This window comes from Salmo trutta, chromosome 16, assembly GCF_901001165.1.
Source record: "Salmo trutta chromosome 16, fSalTru1.1, whole genome shotgun sequence".
NCBI lineage: Eukaryota > Metazoa > Chordata > Actinopteri > Salmoniformes > Salmonidae > Salmo > Salmo trutta.
The window spans coordinates 54,887,618-54,909,482 of NC_042972.1; the positions used below are offsets into that span (position 1 = coordinate 54,887,618).

At 43.5% G+C, this 21,865-nt stretch overlaps 1 protein-coding gene across 2 annotated transcripts in view; it reads left to right on the top strand.

The window, feature by feature from the left end:
• The first annotated feature begins 295 nt into the window (after nucleotides 1-295).
• LOC115151059 (dnaJ homolog subfamily C member 16) overlaps nucleotides 296-21,865 on the top strand; it is a 34,076-nt gene continuing 12,506 nt past the window's right edge. Inside the window, exons 1-11 of one of the 2 annotated variants that reach the window (XM_029695005.1) lie at nucleotides 296-388; nucleotides 1,080-1,297; nucleotides 9,750-9,816; nucleotides 10,133-10,275; nucleotides 10,641-10,819; nucleotides 11,230-11,414; nucleotides 14,850-14,954; nucleotides 15,042-15,200; nucleotides 15,337-15,467; nucleotides 20,752-20,929; nucleotides 21,047-21,229. In XM_029695005.1, the coding sequence (XP_029550865.1) occupies nucleotides 1,119-1,297; nucleotides 9,750-9,816; nucleotides 10,133-10,275; nucleotides 10,641-10,819; nucleotides 11,230-11,414; nucleotides 14,850-14,954; nucleotides 15,042-15,200; nucleotides 15,337-15,467; nucleotides 20,752-20,929; nucleotides 21,047-21,229 (1,509 nt within the window). In that variant the 5' untranslated portion in view covers nucleotides 296-388; nucleotides 1,080-1,118. The other variant, XM_029695007.1, reaches the window with a different exon arrangement.

A 21,865-nucleotide genomic window follows, 5' to 3' on the forward strand; every position in this document is an offset into this window, starting at 1 on the left:
CATTTTTTTGTCTGCAGTTTGTATAGCACCCTGGGCGAACCCCAACTTCAGCGGTCGCCCCCGCCCCGTGCTGTCCCCGGCAAGATGCCGCCCTGGGCGGCTGTCCATGTCGCCCGTACCTCTATGTTTAATATAACACACACATACATACATGTTTAATTTCGGTTGCCTATCCTGACGTGACGTTTGTTCTATAGAAAGTATTTGACTCTGATGTGTGCCACATAAGTATTTGATTCTAGCCACACCAGAACTCACACTCCAGTACAGGAGGTGGCGCTGTGGACACGTTTGAAGAAGCAGCAGCAGCATCCGTAACGTTAACTGGCAGCCCAAATCAAGTTATATCAGTCGACATGATGACAAGTTGATTTTGTGACTGACCCAGGTTTAGTATTTTTACAACATATTTTGTATCTAGTTAGCAACATGTTTTCATGTTGCGTCGCCGTCTAGACAAATAGGTACTGTAGACATGACTTGGCCTTCTAACGTTAGCTAGCTAGAGTAAAGGCAAAAACTGCTAATACAGATAAAATATTTGCTGCTAGCTGGGCAAAGAGCTGGAATATCTAGCGAGCTCACCACATTCGTTATCTTTCTCTCGGCCTTATTTAGTTAGCTAGCAGAGTGATGTGTATAGCTAACTAGATATAAAAGCTACACTCGTATTTTGTTTGGCCAGCTGTCAGCAACGTTATCTAGCAAAACATCGACCAAATGCAGCTAGCTATATTAGCTAGCTGTAGTAGCTAATGTTGATCATGTCAATAGTTATACCTAGCTAACTTTGGCTAGAAATATTGGTACTAGCTGCTGGCTAGGTGAGGTCATTTATGCCAGTCTTAGCAAAACGTTTTGATTGTTGTTCATTGCCACTCCGTGGCTCATTAGAGACACTCATTGACCGAGCTGATGCAAAGACACAACTGAAACCATTTCACAACACCGCAGAACTGCACCGCTGTATTGAAATGAAAGTGATGAAAAATATTTTCAGTTAGAGGTCCAACAGAACTGCCAGTGAGTCATATGATATGAATGTATCTTTTTACTTTAATTTCTTCCTCCTGACTCAGGTTGCCGATTTAGAGACGTTGGGACAGGGAGGAGAGGAGATGGGGGGATTGTGTAGGCCACTCCAGGCCTCTATGGTCTGGCTGGCCGTTCTCCTTCTGCTGCGGGGGGAGACGGTGAACACAGCCCAGGAGTTTGACCCCTACAGAGTCCTGGGGCTCACCAAGAGCGCCAGTCAAGCAGAGGTCAAGAAGGTGTACAAGAGGCTGGTCAGAGAATGGTGAGTTGGAAACACCCTGCTACTTTATGTCTATCATACTATGGATAGGTTTGGGTAACGTGTGTGTGGCCTCTTAAGGATGGATGTGTGTTTGTCTCTAGTAATGTCTGTCAATAGGGTAGGGAGAACTTACCAGACCAATTGTCGGTCTGCGTAGTAGGGGCCATTAGCTTGCTTTCTGTCGGCACAGTGTTATAGGGACCACTAAGTACTTTCGGCCGGCAGATGCACGACAGTTCTACACTGACCTTTTTTACAAGCAGCGTGTGTGCCCCTAAGTTGGAAAAATGTATGCGCACACACAGAAATGTAGTAGCACAATTTAAAATATTGAAGGTAATAAAGCTGGAATCCTTAATTTTTCTAGGCGCACTGTTCCTAAATTAAAATTCCAGGTCAAGCGCAAAATATTTTGGCGCATATGTGACTAAAATAGTCGCACTGTAGAGCCCTGTCTTTCTGTCTCTTGAAATATTACATTTAAAAAAGTATTCAGACCCTTTAATCAGTACTTTTGTTGAAGCACCTTTTTGCAGTGATTACAGCCTTCTTCGGTTCAGTCTTCTTCGGTTCAGTCTTCTTGGGTGTGACGCTACAAGTTTGGCAAACCAGTATTTGGGTAGTTTCTTCCATTCTTCTCTGCAGATCCTCTCAAGCTCTGACAGGTTGGATGGGGAGCGTCGTTGCAAAGTTATTTTCGCGTCTCTCCAGAGATGTTTGATTGAGTTCAAGTCTGGGCTCTTGCTGGGCCACTCAAGGACTGTCGGAGACTTGTCCCGAAGCCACTCCTGCATTGTCTTGGCTGTGTGCTTAGGGTCATTGTCCTGTTGGAAGGTCAACCTTCACCCCAGTCTGAGGTCCTGAGCACTCTGGAGCAGGTTTTCATCAAGGAACTCTCTGTACTTGCGCCGTTCATCTTGCCCTCAACCTGACTAATCTCCCAGTCCCTGCTGCTAAAAAACATCCCCACAGCATGATCCTACCACCACCATACTTCACCGTAGGGATGGTATTGGCATATTGATGAGCGGTGCCTGGTTTCCTCCAGACATGACACTTGGCATTCAGGCAGAGAGTTAAATCTTGATTTCATCAGACCAGGAAATCTTGTTTCTCATGGTCTAGGAGTCCTTTAGGTGTCTTTTGGAAAACTCCAAGCAGGCTGTCGTGCCTTTTACTGAGGAGTGGCTACCGTCTGGCCACTCTACCATAAAGGCCTGATTGGTGGAGTGCTGCAGAGATGGTTGTCCTTCTGGAAGTTTCTTCCATTGACACAGAGGAACTCTGGAGCTCTTTCAGAGTGACGATAGGGTTCTTGGTCACCTCCCTTCTCTTCCGATTGCTCAGTTTAATCAGGCAGCCAGCTCTAGGAAGAGTCTTGGTGGTTACAAACTTATTCCATTTAAGAATGATGTAGGCCACTGTGTTCTTGGGGACCTCCAATGCTGCAGACATGTTTTGGTACCTTTCTACAGATCTGTTCCTCGACACAATCCTGTCTGGGAGCTCTACTGACAATTCCTTCAACCTCTTGGGTTGGTTTTTGGTCTGACATGCACTGTCAACTGTGGGACCTTATATAGACAGGTGTGTGCCTTTCCAAATCATATCCAATCAATTGAATTTACCACAGGTGGACTCCAAGTTGTAGAAACAGCTCAAGGACGATCAATGGAAACCGGATGCACCTGAGCTCAATTTCAAGTCTCATAGCCAAGGGTCTGAATATTTATGTACATTTTCTTTTTTTATTTCACCTTTATTTAGGCTAGTTGAGAACAAGTTCTCATTTACAACTGCGACCTGGCCAAGATAAAGCAAAGCACTGCGACACAAACAACAACAGAGTTACACATGGAATAAACAAGCGTACAGTCAATGACACAATAGAAAAATAAGAAAGTCTATATAGAGTGTGCAAATGGAGTGAGGAGGTAAGGCAATAAATAGGGCATAGTAGCGAAGTATTTCCAATTTAGCAAATTAACATGAGTGATAGATGAGGAGTTGGTGATGTGCAAGTAGAAATACTGTTGTGCAAAAGAGCAGAAAAGTAAATAAAAACTATATGGGGATGAGGTAGGTAGGTAGATTGGGTGGGCTATTTACAGATGGGCTATTTACAGATGGGCTATGTGCAGCTGCAGCGATCGGTTAGCTGCTCAGATAGCTGATGTTTAAAGTTAGTGAGGGAAATATGTCTCCAGCTTCAGCAATTTTTGCAATTCGTTCCAGTCATTGGCAACAGAGAACTGGAAGGAAAGGCGGCCAAAGGTGGTGTTGGCTTTGGGGATGACCAGTGAGAGATACCTGCTGGAGCGCGTGCTACGGGTGGGTGTTGTTATCGTGAGCTGAGATGAGGCGGAGCTTTACCTAGCAAAGACTTGTAGATGACCTGGAGCCAGTGGGTCTGGCGACGAATAGGTAGTGAGGGCCAGTTGACTAGATTATACAGGTCGCAGTGGTGGGTGGTATATGGGGCTTTGGTGACAAAACGGATGGCACTGTGATAGACTGCATCCAGTTTGCTGAGTAGAATATTGGAAGCTATTTTGTAAATGACATCGCTGAAGTCGAGGATCGGTAGGATAGTCAGTTTTACGAGGGTATGTTTGGCAGCGTGAGTGAAGGAGGCTTTGTTGCGAAATAGAGAGACGATTCTAGATTTAATTTTGGATTGGAGAGGTTTAATATGAGTCTGGAAGGAGAATTTACAGTCTAGCCAGACACCTAGATATTTGTAGTTGTCCACATATTCTAAGTCAGAACCGTCCAGAGTAGTGATGCTAGTCAAGCGGGCGGGTGTGGGCAGCGAACGGTTGAAAAGCATGCATTTGGTTAAACTTGCGTTTAAGAGCCGTTGGAGGCCATGGAAGGAGTGTTGTATGGCATTGAAGCTCATTTGGAGGTTAGTTAACACAGTGTCCAAAGAAGGGCCAGATGTATACAGAATGGTGACGTCTGCATAGAGGTGGATCAGGGAATCACCTGCAGCAAGAGCGACATCGTTGATATATACAGAGAAAAGAGTCGGTCCGAGAATTGAACCCTGTGGTACCCCCATAGAGACTGCCAGAGGTCCAGACAACAGGTCCTCCGATTTGACACACTGAACTCTGTCTGTGAAGTAGTTGGTGAACCAGGCGAGGCAGTCATTTGAGAAACCAAGGCTGTTGAGTCTGCCAATAAGAATGTGGTGATTGACAGAGTCGAAAGCCTTGGCCAGGTTGATGAAGATGGCTGCACAGTACTGTCTTTTATCGATGGCGGTTGTGATATTGTTTAGTACCTTGAGCGTGGCTGAGGTGCACACGTGACCAGCTCGAAAACCGGATTGCACAGCGGAGAAGGTACGGTGGGATTCGAAATGGTCAGCGATCTGTTGATTAACTTGGCTTTCGAAGACTTTAGAAAGGCAGGGCAGGATGGATATAGGTCTGTAACAGTTTGGGTCTAGAGTGTCACCCCCTTTGAAGAGGGGGATGACCGCGGCAGCTTTCCAATCTTTAGGAATCTCAGATGATACAAAAGAGAGGTTGAACAGACTGGTAATAGGTGTTACAACAATGGCGGCGGATAATTTTAGAAAGAGGGTCCAGATTGTCTAGCCCAGCTGATTTGTAAGGGTCCAGGTTTTGCAGCACTTTCAGAACATCTGCTATCTGGATATGGGTGAAGCTGGGGAGGCTTGAGCAAGTAGCTGTGGGGGGTGCGGGGCTGTTTGTTGGGATAGCCAGGAGGAAAGCATGGCCAGCCATAGAGAAATGCTTATTGAAATTCTCGATTATCGTGGATTTATCGGTGGTGACAGTGTTTCCTAGCCTTAGGGCATTGGGCAGCTGGGAAGAGGTGCTCTTATTCTCCATGGACTTTACTGTCCCAAAACCTTTTGGAGTTAGAGCTACTGGATGCAAATTTCTGTTTGAAAAAGCTAGCCTTTGCTTTCCTGACTGACTGCGTGTATTGGTAACTGACTTCCCTGAAAACTTGCATATCGTGGGGACTATTCGATGCTAGTGCAGTCCCTCACAAGATGTTTTTGTGCTGGTTGAGGGCAGTCAGGTCTGGAGTGAACCAAGGGCTATATCTGTTCTTAGTTCTACATTTTTTGAAGGGGCATGCTTATTTAAGATGGCGAGGAAATTACTTTTAAAGAACGACCAGGCATCCTCGACTGACGGGATGAGGTCAATATCCTTCCAGGATACCCGGGACAGGTCGATTAGAAAGGCCTGCACGCAGAAGTGTTTTAGGGAGGGTTTGACAGTGATAGGGCTGGTCGTTTGACCGCGGACCCATAGCGGATGCAGGCAGTGATCGCTGAGACCTTGATTGAAAACTGCAGAGGTGTATTTGGAGGGCAAGTTGGTCAGGATACTATCTATGAGGGTGCCCATATTTACGGATTTAGGGTTGTACCTGGTGGGTTCCTTGATCATTTGTGTGAGATTGAGGGCATCTAGCTTAGATTGTAGGACTGCTGGGGTGTTAAGCATATCCCAGTTTAGGTCACCTAACAGAACGAACTGTGAAGATAGATGGGGGGGCAATCAATTCACATATGGTGTCCAGGGCACAGCTGGGAGCTGAGGGGGGTCAATAACAGGCAGCAACAGTGAGAGACTTATTTCTGGAGAGATTCATTTAAAAAAAAATTTAATCCCAAACTGTTTTGGCATATAGCTTGAAAGTATGACAGCATGCAAAGTTCTATCTCTGGAGTAGATTGCAACTCCCCTTTGGCAGTTCTATCTTGACGGAAAATGTTGGAGATGGGTATGGAAATCTCAGAATTTTTGGTGGCCTTCCTAAGCCAGGATTCAGACACGGCAAAGACGTAAGGTATTTATGTTTTTTATTTTTAATGCATTTCCAAATTGTAAACTTTTTTTTTTGCTTTTTCATTATGGGGAATTGTGTGTCGATTGAGAACCAGTTTTTATTTAATCAATTTCAGAATAGGCTGTAATGTAACAATGTGGAAAAAGTGAAAGGGTCTGAATACTTTCCGAGTGCACTGTATATACAATACCAGTGAAAGTTTGGACACTCCTACTCATTCAAGAGTTTTTCTTTATTTTTTTACTATTTTCTACATTGTAGAATAATAGTGAATACATCAAAACTATGAAATACAGTTGAAGCCAGAAGTTTACATACACTTTAGCGAAATACATTTAAACTCAGTTTTTCACAATTCCTGACATTTAATCCTAGTAAAAATTCCCTGTTTTAGGTCAGTTAGGATCACAACTTTATTTTAAGAATGTGAAATGTCAGAATAATAGTGGAGAGAGTGATTAATTTCAGCTTTTATTTCTTTCATCACATTCCCAGTTTACATACACTCAATTAGTATTTGGTAGCATTGCGTTTAAATTGTTTCACTTGGGTCAAACATTTTGGGTAGCCTTCCACAAGCTTCCCACAATAAGTTGGGTGAATTTTGGCCCATTCCTCCTGACAGAGTTGGTATAACTGAGTCAGGTTTGTAGTCCTCCTTGCTCGCACATGCTTTTTCAGTTCTGCCCACAAATTTTCTATAGGATTGAGGTCAGGACTTTGTGATGGCCACTCCAATAACTTGACTTTGTTGTCCTTAAGCCATTTTGCCACAACTTAGGAAGTATGCTTTGGGTCATTGTCCATTTGGAAGACCCATTTGCGACCAAGCTTTAACTTCCTGACTGACGTTTTGAGATGTCACCTCAATATATCCACGTAATTTTCCTCCCTCATGATGCCATCTATTTTGTGAAGTGCACCAGTCCCCCCTGCAGCAAAGCACCCTCACAACATGATGCTGCCACCCCCGTGCTTCACGGTCGGGATGGTGTTCTTCGGTTTGCAAGCCTCTCCCTTTTTCCTCCAAACATAACGATGGTCATTATGGCCAAACTGTTCTATTTTTGTTTCATCAGACCAGAGGACATTTCTCCAAAAAGTACAATCTTTGTCCCCATGTGCAGTTGCAAACTGAATTCTGGCTTTTTTTATGGTGGTTTTTGGACCAGTGGTTTCTTCCTTGCTGAGCGGCCTTTCAGGTTTGTCGATATAGGACTCATTTTACTGTGGATATAGATATTTTTGTACCTGTTTCCTCCAGCATCTTCACAAGGTCCTTTGCTGTTGTTCTGGGATTGATTTTCACTTTTCTCACCAAAGTACGTTCATCTCTAGGAGACAGGACACCTCTCCTTCCTGAGCGGTGTGACGGCTGCGTGGTCCCATGGTGTTTTATACTTGCATACTATTGTTTGTACAGATGAACATGGTACCTTCAGGCTTTGGAATTTGCTCACAAGGATGAACCAGACTTGTGGAGGTCTACAATTATTTTTCTGAGGTCTTGGCTGATTCCTTTTGATTTTCCCATGATGTCAAGCAAAGAGGCATTGTTTGAAGGTAGGCCTTGAAATACATCCACAAATAATCTGTCTGTAAACAATTGTTGGAAAACTTGTCATGTACAAAGTAGATGTCCTAACTGACTTGTCAAAACTACAGTTTGTTAACAGGAAAATTGTGGATTGTTTGAAAAACGATTTTTAATGACTCCAACCGAAGTGTATGTAAGCTTCTGACTTCAACTGTAACACATATGGAATCATGTAGTAACCAAAACAGGTGTTAAACTACTCAGTGTATTTTACGTTCTTCAAAGTAGCCACCCTTTGCCCTGATGACAGCTTTGCACACTCTTGGCATTCTGTCAACCAGCTTCAGCTGGAATGCTCTTCCAACAGTCTTGAAGGAGTTCCCACATATGCTGAGCACTTGTTGGCTTCTTTTCCTAACCTCTGCAGTCTAACTCATCCCAAACGACCTCAAGGTCGGGTGATTGTGGTGGTCAGGTCATCTGATGCAGCACTCCATCACTCTCCTTCTTGGTCAAATGGCCCTTACACAGCCTGGAGGTGTGTTCTTGGAAAAAAAACAAATTATATCCCACCAAGCGCAAACCAGATGGGATGGCGTATTGCTGCAGAATGCTGTGGTAGCCATGCTGCGTAAGTGTGCCTTGAATTCTAAATAAGTTACTGACAGTGTCACCAGAAAATCACCATCACACCTCCTCCATGCTTCACGGTGGGAACTACACATGCGGCAATCATCCGTTCACCTAATCTGCGTCTCACAAAGACATGGCGGTTGGAACCAAAAATCTCAAATTTGGACACAGACCGAAGGAGAGATTTCCGCTGGTCTAATGTCCATTGCTCTTTTTTCTTGGCCTATGCAAGTCCCTTCTTATTGGTGTCCTTTAGTGGTGGTTTCTTTGCAGCAATTTGACCATGAAGGCCTGATTCACGCAGTCTCTTCTGAACAGTTGTTGAGATGTGTCTGTTACTTGAACTCTGAAGCATTTATTTGGGCTGTAATTTCTGAGGCTGGTAACTATGATGAACTTATCCTCTGCAGACGAGGTAACTCCTTTCTTTCCTGTGGCAGTCTTCATGAGAGCCAGTTTCATCATAGTGCTTGATGGTTTTTGCAAATGCACTTTAAAAAACTTTCAAAGTTCTTGAAGTGTTCCTGGTTGACTGATCTTCATGTCTTAAGGTAATGGACTGTTATTTATCTTTGCTTCTTTGAGCTGTTCTTGCCATAGCCCTACTTAGTATGTACTTGGTATTTTACCATCTTCTGTATACCACCCTTATCTTGTCACAACACAACTGATTGGCTCAAACACATTAAGAAGGAAAGAAATTCCACAAATGAACTTTTTAACAAGGCACACCTTTTAATTAAAATGCATTCCAGATGACTACCTCCATGAAGCTGGTTGAGAGAATGCCAAGAGTGTGCAAAGCTGTCATCAAGGCAATGGGTGTTTTACTTTGAAGAATCTCAAATATAAAATATATTTTAATTAGTTTTAACACTTTTTTTGCTTACTACAAGATTCCATATGTGTTATTTCATAGTTTTGATGTCTTCACTATTATACAATGTCAAAAATAGTAAAATAAAGGAAAAACTCTTGAATTAGTAGGTGTGTCCAAACTTTTGACTGGTTGTATGTATGCATGTAGGTTATGTGTTTTCTTTATACAGACTTTCAAAAAAAAAGTGAATTTACAAATATCCAATTTGGTGCAAGGCTGTTTGGCTCATCTCATTCGCTAAGAGGAATAACTTTGCAGCTGTTTTTGATTAATAAACAATGCCATGCTTGTGGGTAGTACATTAAAATAAAACCCAGCCTTTAAACAAATTAGGCTGAAAATAACATGTATGTCATATCATAGGAAAAGTCACTGGATTCACATGGATTTGCATGGATTTGCAAGCATAAAAATATCATACTTTGACTAAAACAATGACTTATTGACTTAAATCGCTGTTCAACATCGTGGTTAAGCTCTGGCCGTTTTCTTTCAGCTCGAAAAAGTGGATTTCTACTGGTATGGGCGTTTTTTAAGTGTCTCTTTGCTCTGTATTCAAGGCACCCAGACAAGAACAATGATCCTGGGGCTGAAGATATGTTCATCAAGATCACTAAATCTTATGAGGTAAACTAGTTCCCCTTACCAGACACGCATGCGGACAAAAATCCTAAATGTTTAGAGTCATGTTTATTCATCTAACATGGCTACATCACATGCACTGGGTGTGTGCACTACAGATTTTGACACAGCACAAATCTAACCCCTGGCTCAACTAATCAAGAGCTTGATGATTCTGGTGCTGAAGTGTTGTGTAAATGCAGCACATCCTGACCCTATGGGTCTCCAAGGATCTGAATTGTAGAACATTGCTCTATTTAAACTCTCCAGTCAGGAGGAGGAGAAGAGTTCATAATAAAGTTTGATTGGATCCCTCCCTCAGATCCTGGGGAATGTAGAGCGGCGTGCTAACTATGACCGCTACGGTCAGATGGAGGAGAACAAGCAGGGTCAGCACCAGCAGGGCTTCAACCGACACTTCCACAACAGCTTCTATTTCGACGAGTCATTCTTCAATTTCCCTAGGTCAGTGCAAAGGAAAAGATGCCACGCAATTTTTGTAACTCATTTGCCTATCATGTTGTCTTGTATCCCTTGCAATGACTGTGATATGTGTTGGTTTTACATACCTTAATTCCACTGTCACTCTGGATAAGAGCATCTGCTGAATGACCAAAACGTAAATGTATTCCCACTTTGAGGGGTCCCTGAATTGATTGGTCCCTGAGGCCATTTTGAAAGATACAGTATCAAAGCCTCCTTTATTTTTCTGTCTAGGGAAACCCTGACGAAGGCTACATGCAAGAAACGCATTGGGTTTAGTACTAAAGAAGCATCTTTAATCAACTTCCATTGTCCTCCAAGAGTGGCTAAATCTTCTCTTCCCCCAGGTCAGGCCGGGACTTCTCAGACAGCAAGTACTTGCTCGACCACGCAGGGTTCAACAGTAAGGTGCTGCCCGACAGCTTCAAGCGGCCCTACCTGATCAAGATCACCTCCGAGTGGTGCTTCGCCTGCGTTCACATCGAGCCAGTCTGGAGGGAGACAGTACAAGAGCTAGAGCCACTGGGTATGAAGTCGGCTGACTTCCAGGAAGTCCATGGTTGTGTCCCAAATGGCACCTTATTCCCTATATACTGCACTACTTCTGACCAGTTACAATAGGGCTATGGTCATAAGTAGTGGACTCTGTAGGAAAAGGGTGCCATTTGGGATGCAGTACGTCTTTCACTAAGAATCCGTTGGGGTCAAATCCTGATTTGAAGATTTTTAAATTCATTCACTGATGTGTTTTGTAAAATAGGTGGAGAAATTTACCATTGACAAGAGAACAACAGGGGAAATGGGCTCAAACCTATTAGTCAGTGGTGACTTGGATGAATCAAAACATTATAGTACATTGTAATCTGTTTAATACAACTGTCTCTTTGCTTCCCTCTGATGTCCACTGGTATTTAACAACCTAATGAATGGTCTCAGGTGTGGGTATCGGCATTGTTGACATTGGTTACGAGCGTCGCCTAGCCAACCAGCTGGGTGTCCATGACACGCCATCCATCCTGGGTGTGGTCAATGGTAGAGTGACCGTGTTCCACTACTCCGTGGTCAGAGAACACCTGCGACAGTTTGTAGAAGACCTGCTGCCTCAGAGGCTGGTGGAAAAGGTTGGCCTGCTGTTATCAATATTGCAACGTATCCAGTATGATTTATAGTAATAATAATAATGGGTGCTAGCGAGCGTGCTAGGTATCAACAGCCAATCCAGTAGAGGCTGGAAGCTATAGAAGGCTTTGATTGGTCAATCTTGACGCAATATCGCTGAGAATTCATTTTTCCCCAACTTAGGTCCCGCCTCCTTCACATTCTCTCGGCCATTTTCGAATCGCCCAACAGTCTCCTGCCCATTTCACTTCCCTCCATTGAAAATGAATGGCTTCTAATGTTTTATTGCCACCTATTGTGTTCAGTTAATCAGCACCATAATAATAAATAGTCAAATTCCTCAGACAGTTTGTAGTGGACCTGCTGCCTCCGAGGCAAACATGTCCAAAATAATAACTTAAAGGGCAACTCTGCCACTTTTCAACCTTATTCATTATCTTCAGCACCAAACCAATGTCTACATATATGTTTCTTTGCTCTGTGTTAAAAGATAAGGTCCTAAAAAATGCTTCTCTGTGACATCACAGGGTAAGGTTAAAAGTAAGAAATATTTTCAGAACCTGCAATGAGTTTTTCTAGCAAGAGGGATGGTATTTCCTTGCTCCCCATGTCACTAGGAATCTGTGTTTTGAAAATACATTTTTTTAATGTAACTTTTGACGATGTCATCGAGTATAACCTTTTTTTCTACATAACACATAAAAATGTATTATTACTATACAGTTCAAAAGTTTGGGGTCACTTAGAAATGTTTTTGAAAGAAAAGCTAAAAGAAATTGTCCATTAAAATGGCATAAAATTGATCAGAAATACAGTGTAGACATTTAATGTTGTAAATTACTATTGTAGCTGGAAACGGCAGATTTTTATTTATTTTATGGAATATCTACATAAGAGTACATAGAAAGCCAGCATCCCGGAGTCGCCTCTTCACTGTTTACGTTGAGACGTTGGTGTTTTGCGGGTACTATTTAATGAAGCTGCCAGTTGAGGACTGGCGTCCGTTTCTCGAATTAGTCACTCTAATGTACTTGTCCTCTTGCTCAGTTGTGCACTGGGGCCTCCCACTCCTCTTTCTATTCTGGTTAGAGCCAGTTTGCGCTGTTCTGTGAAGGGAGTAGTACACAGCGTTGTACGAGCTCTTCAGTTTCTTGGCAATTTCTCACATGGAATAGCCTTCATTTCTCAGAACAAGAATAGACTGAGTTTCAGAAGAAAGTACCTTGTTTCTGGCCATTTTTGAGCCTGTAATTGAACCCACACATTCTGATGCTCCAGATACTCAACTAGTCTAAGGAAGGCCAGTTTTATTGCTTATTTAATTAGAACAACAGTTTTCAGCTGTGCTAACATAGCTGACGGTTTTCTAATGATCAATTAGCCTTTTATAATGATAAACTTGGATTAGCTAACACAATGTGCCATTGGAACACAGAAGTGATGGTTGCTGATAATGGGCCTCTGTACGCCTATGTAGATATGCCATAAAAAAATCTACCGTTTCCAGCTACAATAGTCATTTACAACATTAACAATGTCTACACTGTATTTCTGATCAATTTTTATTTATTTGAATGGACAAAAAATGTGATTTTCTTTCAAAAACAAGGACATTTCTAAGTGACCCCAAACTTTTGAACGGTAGTGTATATGCGCCATCTTGTAGACACTGGTTTGGTGCTGGATATAATGAATGAGGTTGAAAAGTGCCGCAGTTGCACTTTAATAAGCTACAGTGCTTTTCATTCCAAAGTGATGCAAAGGGATATGTGAATACTTTACTCATATATTGTGTATAATTGCTACAATTACGCAGTATCTGTAATACGTATTGTAGGTTTCCTTTTTTGCACTGCATGTCATAAAATGCAATGCTTTCGCAAAGTATTCGGACCCCTTGACTTTTTCCGCAATTTGTTACGTTACAGCCTTATTCTAAAATTGATTAATTCGTTTTTTTCCTTTCATCAATCTACACACAATACACGATAATGACAAAGTTAAAACAGGTTTAGATATTTTTGCAAATGTATTAAACATTTTAAACTAAAATATCACATTTACATAAGTATTCAGACCCTTTACTCGGTTCTTTGTTGAAGCACCTTTGGTAGCGATTACAGCCTCAAGTCTTCTTAAGTATAACGCTACAGGCTTGGCACACCTGTATTTGGGGAGTTTCTTCCAATTTTCTCTGCAGATCCTCTCAAGGTCTGTCAGGTTGGATGGGGAGCATTGCTGCACAGCTATTTTCAGGTCTCTCCAGAGATGTTTGATCGGATTCAAGTCCGGGCTCTGGCTGGGCCACTCAAGGACATTCAGAGACTTGTCCCGAAGCCACTCCTGCGTTGTCTTGGCTGTGTGCTTGGGGTCGCTGTCCTGTTGGAAGGTGAACTTTTGCTCCAGTCTGAGGTTCTGAGCGTTCTGGAACAGGTTTTCATCAAGGATGTCTGTACTTTGCTCTGTTCTTTCCCTCGATCCTGACTAGTCTCACAGTCCCTGACTTTGGAAAAACATCCCCACAGTATGATGCTGACACCACCATGCTTCACCGTAGGGATGGTGCCAGATTTCCTCCAGACGTGACGCTTGGCATCTTGTTTCTGATGGTCTGCGAGTCTTAAGGTGCATTTTAGCAAACTCCAAGCGGGCTGTCATGTGCCTTTTACTGAGGAGTGGCTTCCGTCTGGCCACTTGACCATAAAGGCCTGATTGGTGGAGTGCTGCAGAGATGTTTGTCCTTCTTGAAGGTTCTCACATCTCCACAGAGGAACTTTGGAGCTCTGTCAGTCACCTCCCTGACCAAGGCCCTTCTCCCCTGATTGCTCAGTTTGGCCCTGTGGCCAGCTCTAGGAAGAGTCTTGGTGGTGCCAAACTTCTTCCATTTAAGAATGATGGAGGCCACTGCGTTCTTGGGGACCTTCAATGCTGCAGAAATGTTTTGGTACCCTTCCCCAGATCTGTGCCTCGACACAGTCCTGTCTGGAAGCTCTACGGACAATTCCTTCGACCTTGGCTTGGTTTTTGCTCAGACATGGACTGCCAACTGTGGGACCTTATATAGACAGATGTGTGCGTTTTCAAATCATGTCCAATCAATTGAATTTACCACAGGTGGACTTCAATCAAGTTTTAGAAACATCTCAAGAATGGAAACAGGATGCACCTGAGCTCAATTTGTAGTCTCATAGCAAAGGGTCTGAATACTTATGTAAATAAGGTATTTTAGTTTCTCGCTTTGACGTTATGGGGTATTGTCTGTAAATTGAGAATTTGTATTTATTTAATACATTTATAACAAGGCTGTAGCGTTAGTGTGGCAAAAGTCAAGGGGTCTGAATACTTTCCGAAGGCACTGTATGAATATATAAAGCATTTTAATCTCTCCTGAACTTAATCAGTTGTTCCATTGATCTTGTTTTATTTTTCTTTGTCAGGTAACAGATAAGAACTATGTGTCCTTCCTGGGCAGCTGGCATGTTGAGAACAATCCCAGTGTGTTGCTGTTTGACCAAGTGCCTGCAGTGCCCCTGCTCTACAAGGTAACACACAATGAGTGTGTCTGTGGGAAATGGTTATCTATCTAGTCATCAGTCCAACAGCTTACCCTTCTCTCTCCCTCTCTCCAGCTCACAGCGTTTGCCTTTAAGGACTATGTGCGGTTTGGTTACGTGGACCAGGGACTGACAGAGACATCCAGACTACTACATCAGTTCAACATCAACAGCTATGCTCCCACAATGCTGCTGTTCAAGGAGAACACTGAGCAACCTGCTGATATTATACAGGTGAACTCATGGACCAGTATTAAAATAGTTGCATGCGCTGGATCTAGATGACTTATTCTGTTTTGGTGTCAGAGATCAATGGGTCAGAACCACAAGACTGCCAGTTGAATACCTGATCATTGCTCCCCTCCTCCAGGCTAAAGGGATGAAGAGACAGATCATGGAGGAGTTTGTGTCCAACAACAAGTACCTGTGTGTCCCTCGGTTGGTCAACCAGCATCTGTTCGATGAGCTCTGCCCCATCAAGCAGTTCCACCGACGCAGGAAGTAAGAACCAACTAAATCCGGCCTCTGATCTTAAAGGTCCAATGCAGCCGTTTCTATCTCCCTATATCAAATCATTTCTGGATAACAATTTAGTACCTTACTGTGATTTCTATTAAAATGGTCAAACATAAACTAAAATAGCGTCTTAGCAAAGCGCAATTTCTCAACCAAGAATTTTGGGAAGACTATCTGGGAGTAGTCTGAGTGGGGAGGGGGAAACTGAAAACTAGTTGTTATTCACAGAAAGGTTTGGAACTCTCTTTCTTATTGGTCTATTAATTAACTTACCACCTGGTGATGTCACCAGGCTGGCCAAAACTCCATCCCTTCAAAACGGTGAAATTTCAGGATGTCTTTACGAACAGCTCTCACACTGAAAGGGTATTATCATAATTTTTCAAATTTCACAGTATTATTACAACCTCACTGTGGAAATATACAATAAAATATACAGTTTATTAGGTACACCACCACCCTGTTCACAAATGGTTCCCTCCTAGAAACAGTGAGTCACATGGCCGTGGCTTGCTGTATAAAGCAGGCAGACTGGCATCGAGGCATTCAGTTACTGTTCGATTGAATGTTAGAATGGGCAAAACGAGTGCCCTAAGGGACTTTGAGCGTGTATGATCGTCGGTGCCAGGCGCACCAGATGTAGTATCTCAGAAACGGCCGTCCTCCTGGGCTTTTCACGCACGACGGTGTGCAGGGTTTTACCAAGAATGATGCGACAAAAAAAAAACATCCAGTCACCGGCAGTCCTGTGGGCGAAAACAGCTTGTTGCTGAGAGGTCGAAGGAGAATGGCAAGAATCGTGCAAGCTAACAGGCGAGCCACAAACAGGAAAATAACTGCGTAGTACAACAGTGATGTGCAGAACGGCATCTTGGAACGCATAACGCGTCAGTCCTTGTCAGGGATGGGCTAATGCAGCAGACGACCACACTGGGTTCCTCTCCTATCAGCTAAAAACAAGAAGTGTCTCCAGTGGGCATGCAATCACCAACACTGGTCAATTGAGGAGTGGAAAAACATTGCTTGGTTGGACAAATCCTGTTGCGTAATGCTGATGGCAGAGTCAGGATTTGGTGTAAGAAGCATGAGGCCATGGCCCCATCCAGCCTGGTGTCAATGGTGTAATGTTGTGGGGAATGTTTCCGTGGCATATGTTCGGTCCCTTGATAACAATTGAGCAACGTTTGAACGCCACACCATGTAGAATCCATGCCCTGAATAATTCAGGCTGTTCTGGAGGAAAAGAGAGGTCCTACCCGGTACTGTATGAGTGTACCTAATAAACTTTAGAAAGAAAATCCCCAAAGAAAATCACGTTTTTGACTGCACTGGGCTTTAATATCCACACTAGTACCACTTAGAACAGGCCTGGGCAATTATTTTCCATGGAGGGCCACATTCGAATATATTTTTGCCATCGTGGGCCAGAATCATATAACAAGATTATACATTGTGTTTGACTTTGACAGATATCTCTTCTGTAAATCACGTCCAGATATGCCACTTATTTTACTTTAACATCACAGAAATAAACCACATCCATATTTTCTTTTGGTAGGTATTTTCATTATTAAACATGCAATGAACTACACGGAGGGAAAAGTCTGATGGGCGTTGCCTAGAGCAGTAAAGTCAGGTATAGTTTCGTCGCTATGTGCAGGATTGCTTAGAGGTGAGAGTCAGTAAGAGAGGATCTGTGCCTTGACTGGTTATATTTCATCACTGAAAATGTCTGTTCACATACATAGGTTAACCCAAACAGTACAAACATGTTCTGAGCATGACTCCTAATCTTTAGAAAGTTTTGTTCATCGAGAGATGCATAGAACCTCGTCAGTGACATTGTTTTGAATAGTTATCCAATCATTGCATCAGACTGAAGAGCGATAAGCTCAAGTTGCAGGCCAATGGGAGCGTGTTCCACATTGGTGAGAGAGAACCAACAGCATGTCATTTTCCAATACTTGAAAAACTCAAAACGACAGGAAAACCGACCGTTCAAAGCATGCAGCAGCGATGTATACTTCTCCCGCTGGTCATTTTGATAGCGAACAGACTAGTAGTGTCGGAAGCTGGGTGAGATTGTTGGCTTCTATTTGGTGGGTCAGGAGGAGTAATTTTCCCCTGAAGGCTTTGACAAGGCTGTACATCTGATGTGCAAAAAGGCCCTTCCCTTGTAGTTTGGAATTGAGTTCATTCATGAGGGCCATGATGTCCACGGTGAAGGCAAAATCAGCCAACCATTCTTTATCTTGCAGTTGAGGGCAATTTTTTGCAAAAGAAAGGAAATCTCCGACTTCAGGTCCCACACCCTTTTCAAGCACCTTTCCCTTTCTCCGCCATCTCTCGTTTGCGTGGTAGGGAGATCTGCATGACCCGACTCTCTTCCAACAGTGAGACAAACTGCCTGTAGTTTAAAGATTTTGCTCTTATTAAATTTACCAGTTTAGTGACTGTATCCACATGGCTCATTTTCAGAACACATTTACAGAGCACCTCCTGATGAATAATGCAATGCAGGAAAATCATTTTCTAATCTGGGTTCAGCTCTGGTACTTGATCTTGTATCCTTTTCAAAAGGCCATTGTCTTTTACCTGTCAAGTTTCGGCACCCATCAGTGGTCACACTGGATAACTTTTCAAAACTCAGTCCCAGCTTTGCCACACACTCATTAACCTCCTCCAATAAATCTTTCCCTGTGGTTGTGCTCTTCATTGACTACACCGAAGCAAACTCCTCTGTAATTTCAGTCTGGGGTTCTGTCTCGTAAGAATATCAACAACTGCGCCGTGTCACGTGCCTCACTGCTCTCGTCCAGGGCCAAGGAGAAATAGGTCAAATCCTTTACCTTGTCTTTCAACTGTTCAAATCAAATTTTATTAGTCACTTGTGCCGAATAAAACAGGTGTAGACCTTGCAGTGAAATGCTTACTTATGAGCCCCTAACCAACAATGCAGTACAAATAAGAAATGAAAGTAACAAGTAATTAAAGAGCAGCAGTAAAATAACAATAGCGAGACTATATACAGGGGGGTACCGGTACAGAGTCGATGTGCGGGGGCATCGGTTAGTCGAGGTAATTGAGGTAATATGTACATGTAGGTAGAGTTATTCAAGTGACTGCATAGATGTTAAGAGTAGCAGTGGTGTAAAGGGGGGGTGCAATGCAAATAGTCTGGGTAGCCATTTGATTAGATGCTCAGGAGTCTTATGGCTTGGGGGTAGAAGCTGTTTAGAAGCCTCTTGGACCTAGACTTGGCGCTCCGGTACCGCTTGCTGTGCGGTAGCAGAGAGAACAGTCTATGACTAGGGTGGCTAGAGTCTGACAATTTTTAGGTCCTTCCTCTGACACCGCCTGGTATAGAGGTCTTGGATGGCAGGAAGCTTTGCCCCAGTGATGTACTGGGCCATACGCACTACCCTCTGTAGTGCTTTGTGGCCGGAGGCCGAGCAGTTTCCATACCAGGCAGTGGTGCAACCAGTCATGATGCTTTCGATGGTGCAGCTGTAGAACCTTTTGAGGATCTGAGGACCCATGCCAAATCTTTTCAGTCTCCTGAGGGGGAATAGGTTTTGTCGTGCGCCGTTCACGACTGTCTTGGTGTGCTTGGTTTGTTGGTGATGTGGACACCAAGGAACTTGAAGCTCTCAACCTGTTCAACTACAGCCCCGTTGATGAGAATTGAGGTGTGCTCGGTCTTCTTTTTCCTGTCGTCCACAATTATCTCCTTTTGTCTTGATCATGTTGAGGAAGAGGTTGTTGTCTTGGCACCACACGGCCAGGTCTCTGACCACCTCCCTATAGGCTGTCTCGTCGTTGTCTGTGATCAGGCCTACCACTGTTGACATCGGCAAACTTAATGATGGTGTTGGAGTCATGCCTGGCCGTGCAGTCATGAGTGAACAGGGAGTACAGGAGGAGACTGAGCACGCACCCCTGAGGGGCCCCCGTGTTGAGAATCAGCGTGGCGGATGTGTTGTTACCTACCCTTACCACCTTGGGGCGGCCTGTCAGGAAGTCCAGGATCCAGTTGCAGAGGGAGGTGTTTCATCCCAGGGTCCTTTAGCTTATTGATGAGCTTTTGGAACTGTTCCATATTCTCTGCGACGTCCTCAACACGCCGTGTCACTGTTCTTCTTGACAGGGAAACATTTTCAAACAACTCTTTCTTGTCGGAGCAAAGTGTTCATGCAGAGTCAATTTAACATTCTTTAATGAATTCACCCTCAGAATGGCTTGCTATGTTTAGAAATTTTGTGGGACAGTACATAGCTAGCTCTCGCAACTCCGTTTGCTGAATGCAGTTTTGTAAAATGTCCTTGCTGCTTTTGCAAATGAGAAAGCAACTCTATCGATGTGCTTGCCCTCTGCTCAGAAGACATATTCCTATATTTCTCTGCATGCTTCGTCTGGAAGTGTCGGGACAAGTTGTAGTCTTTCAAGACAGTGATGCTGTCTTTGCACACTAAGAACACAGCTTTCCCTGATACCTCAATAAAGAACTATTTCAATGTCTGCTCTTGCTGGAACACCCTACATTCATTGTCTACTTTCCTTTCCTTTGAAAAAGCTCATTTTTGCACAATTTCTAGCTAGCTACTATTTGTAACTGTGACGTGTGTGTGTGTGTGTCAGCCTGTCGGTCCTCGTGCAGTTGTTATTTATACGTGCCTTCAAAATAAATGTCCCACAAGCCATGGGAGTTAAATCATTATACAAAGGCGAGTATTCATTGGGCTTTTAATTTGAATAACAAATACTTTTTTTCAAAACATTACTATCGCAAATTCTTTGATCTGAGCAGGATTCCGTGGGCCGTATTGAATCAGGTCGCGGGCCATCCTTTGCCCAGGCCTGACTGAGAATGAAGTCATGTTTTGGGCATATATTCTTAATTCTAAGTGGTATGCTAATGTGGACAGAGCTTGCCTCTGTCCTAGGTCGTTTTTATTGCAGTCTCACTGTGCACTGCACATTTCAGAAGATTTCTATATAACGTTTATGTGGTTCCTGAGATGTTCAACACTTCTATACGTGTTGTGAGATCTTATCTTTGCAGTGTGACTGCAATAAAGACTCTCGGATATACTTTATATCTTCGTCGGGATAATCCTAAGAATTAAGTATTGTATTGGTATGCATTCTGAGTTATAAGTGTTATGCTTGTGTGGTTATTTGAACAAAGCAGAAAGACATGTTTCTGATCCTTAAGGAAAATAAAGTTCATCTTTTTCCTTCTTCCTTCTTTTCTCTCTCACTCACTCAGGTACTGTGTGCTGCTGATCACTGGTGAGGAGCCAGGGTTTGTCCCTGGTAACCAGGCCTTCCTGACCTTCGCCTCGTCCAACACTAAAGATGTCCTGCGCTTCACATACGTCTACCAGAGACAGCAACAACCACTGTGTCAGGCCTTGCTCCACAACCAGGCCCCACTGTTTGCACAGGTTAGTAATAAACACATGCTTTGCTTACAATGCACACCCACACAAATGGGCAATAACGTGTATCGTATCGTACAGTACGCACACATTATGCGCTCGTGTTTGATTGCACCATGAAAGGTGGTGATACTGGAGAGGCGGAGCCCGGGAGGTAAGGCTGTGTACCGGTCTGTGATTGGTGGATGGAACGGCAGTGACGATGATAAGACCCGCCTCCACGAGCAGCTGGAGCTCCTGCAGAGAGACCCCTCCTACCTGAGCTATGACGCCACGCTACCTGAACTAAACAACGAATTGGCCCCCGTGAGTCACGCACTCACTCACTCACACCTGGTACACACACACCTGCCTACCTGAGCTACAGGTAACTGCCAAAATAAAGGAAACACCAACATAGTGTCTTAATAGGGCGCTGGGCCACTAAGAGCCAGAACCGCTTCAATGCACCTTGGCATAGACGCTACAAGTGTCTGGAACTTTATTGGAGGGATGCGATACCCATTCTTGCACGAGAAATTCCATGATTTGGTGTTTTTGTTCATCGAGGTAGAAAACGCTGTCTCGGGCGCCCCTCCAGAATCTCCCATAAGTGTTCAATTTGATTGAAATCTGGTGACTGGTCATGGCATATGGTTTACATCGTTTCATGCTCATCAAACCGTTCAGTGACCTTGTCCCCTGTGGATGGGGGAATTGTCATCCTATGGGGCCATAGCCATGGTAGCCAAAATAATGGTTTGCCCAGAATTTGTATACATGACCCTAAGCATGATGGGATGTAATTGCTTAATTAACTCAGGAACCACACATGTGGAAGCACCTGCTTTCAATATACTGTGTACCTTTTTTTACTCAAGTGTTTCCATTATTTTGGCAGTTAACTGTATGATGCTACACTACCTGAACTTAACAACGAAACTGACCCCTGTGAGTCACACA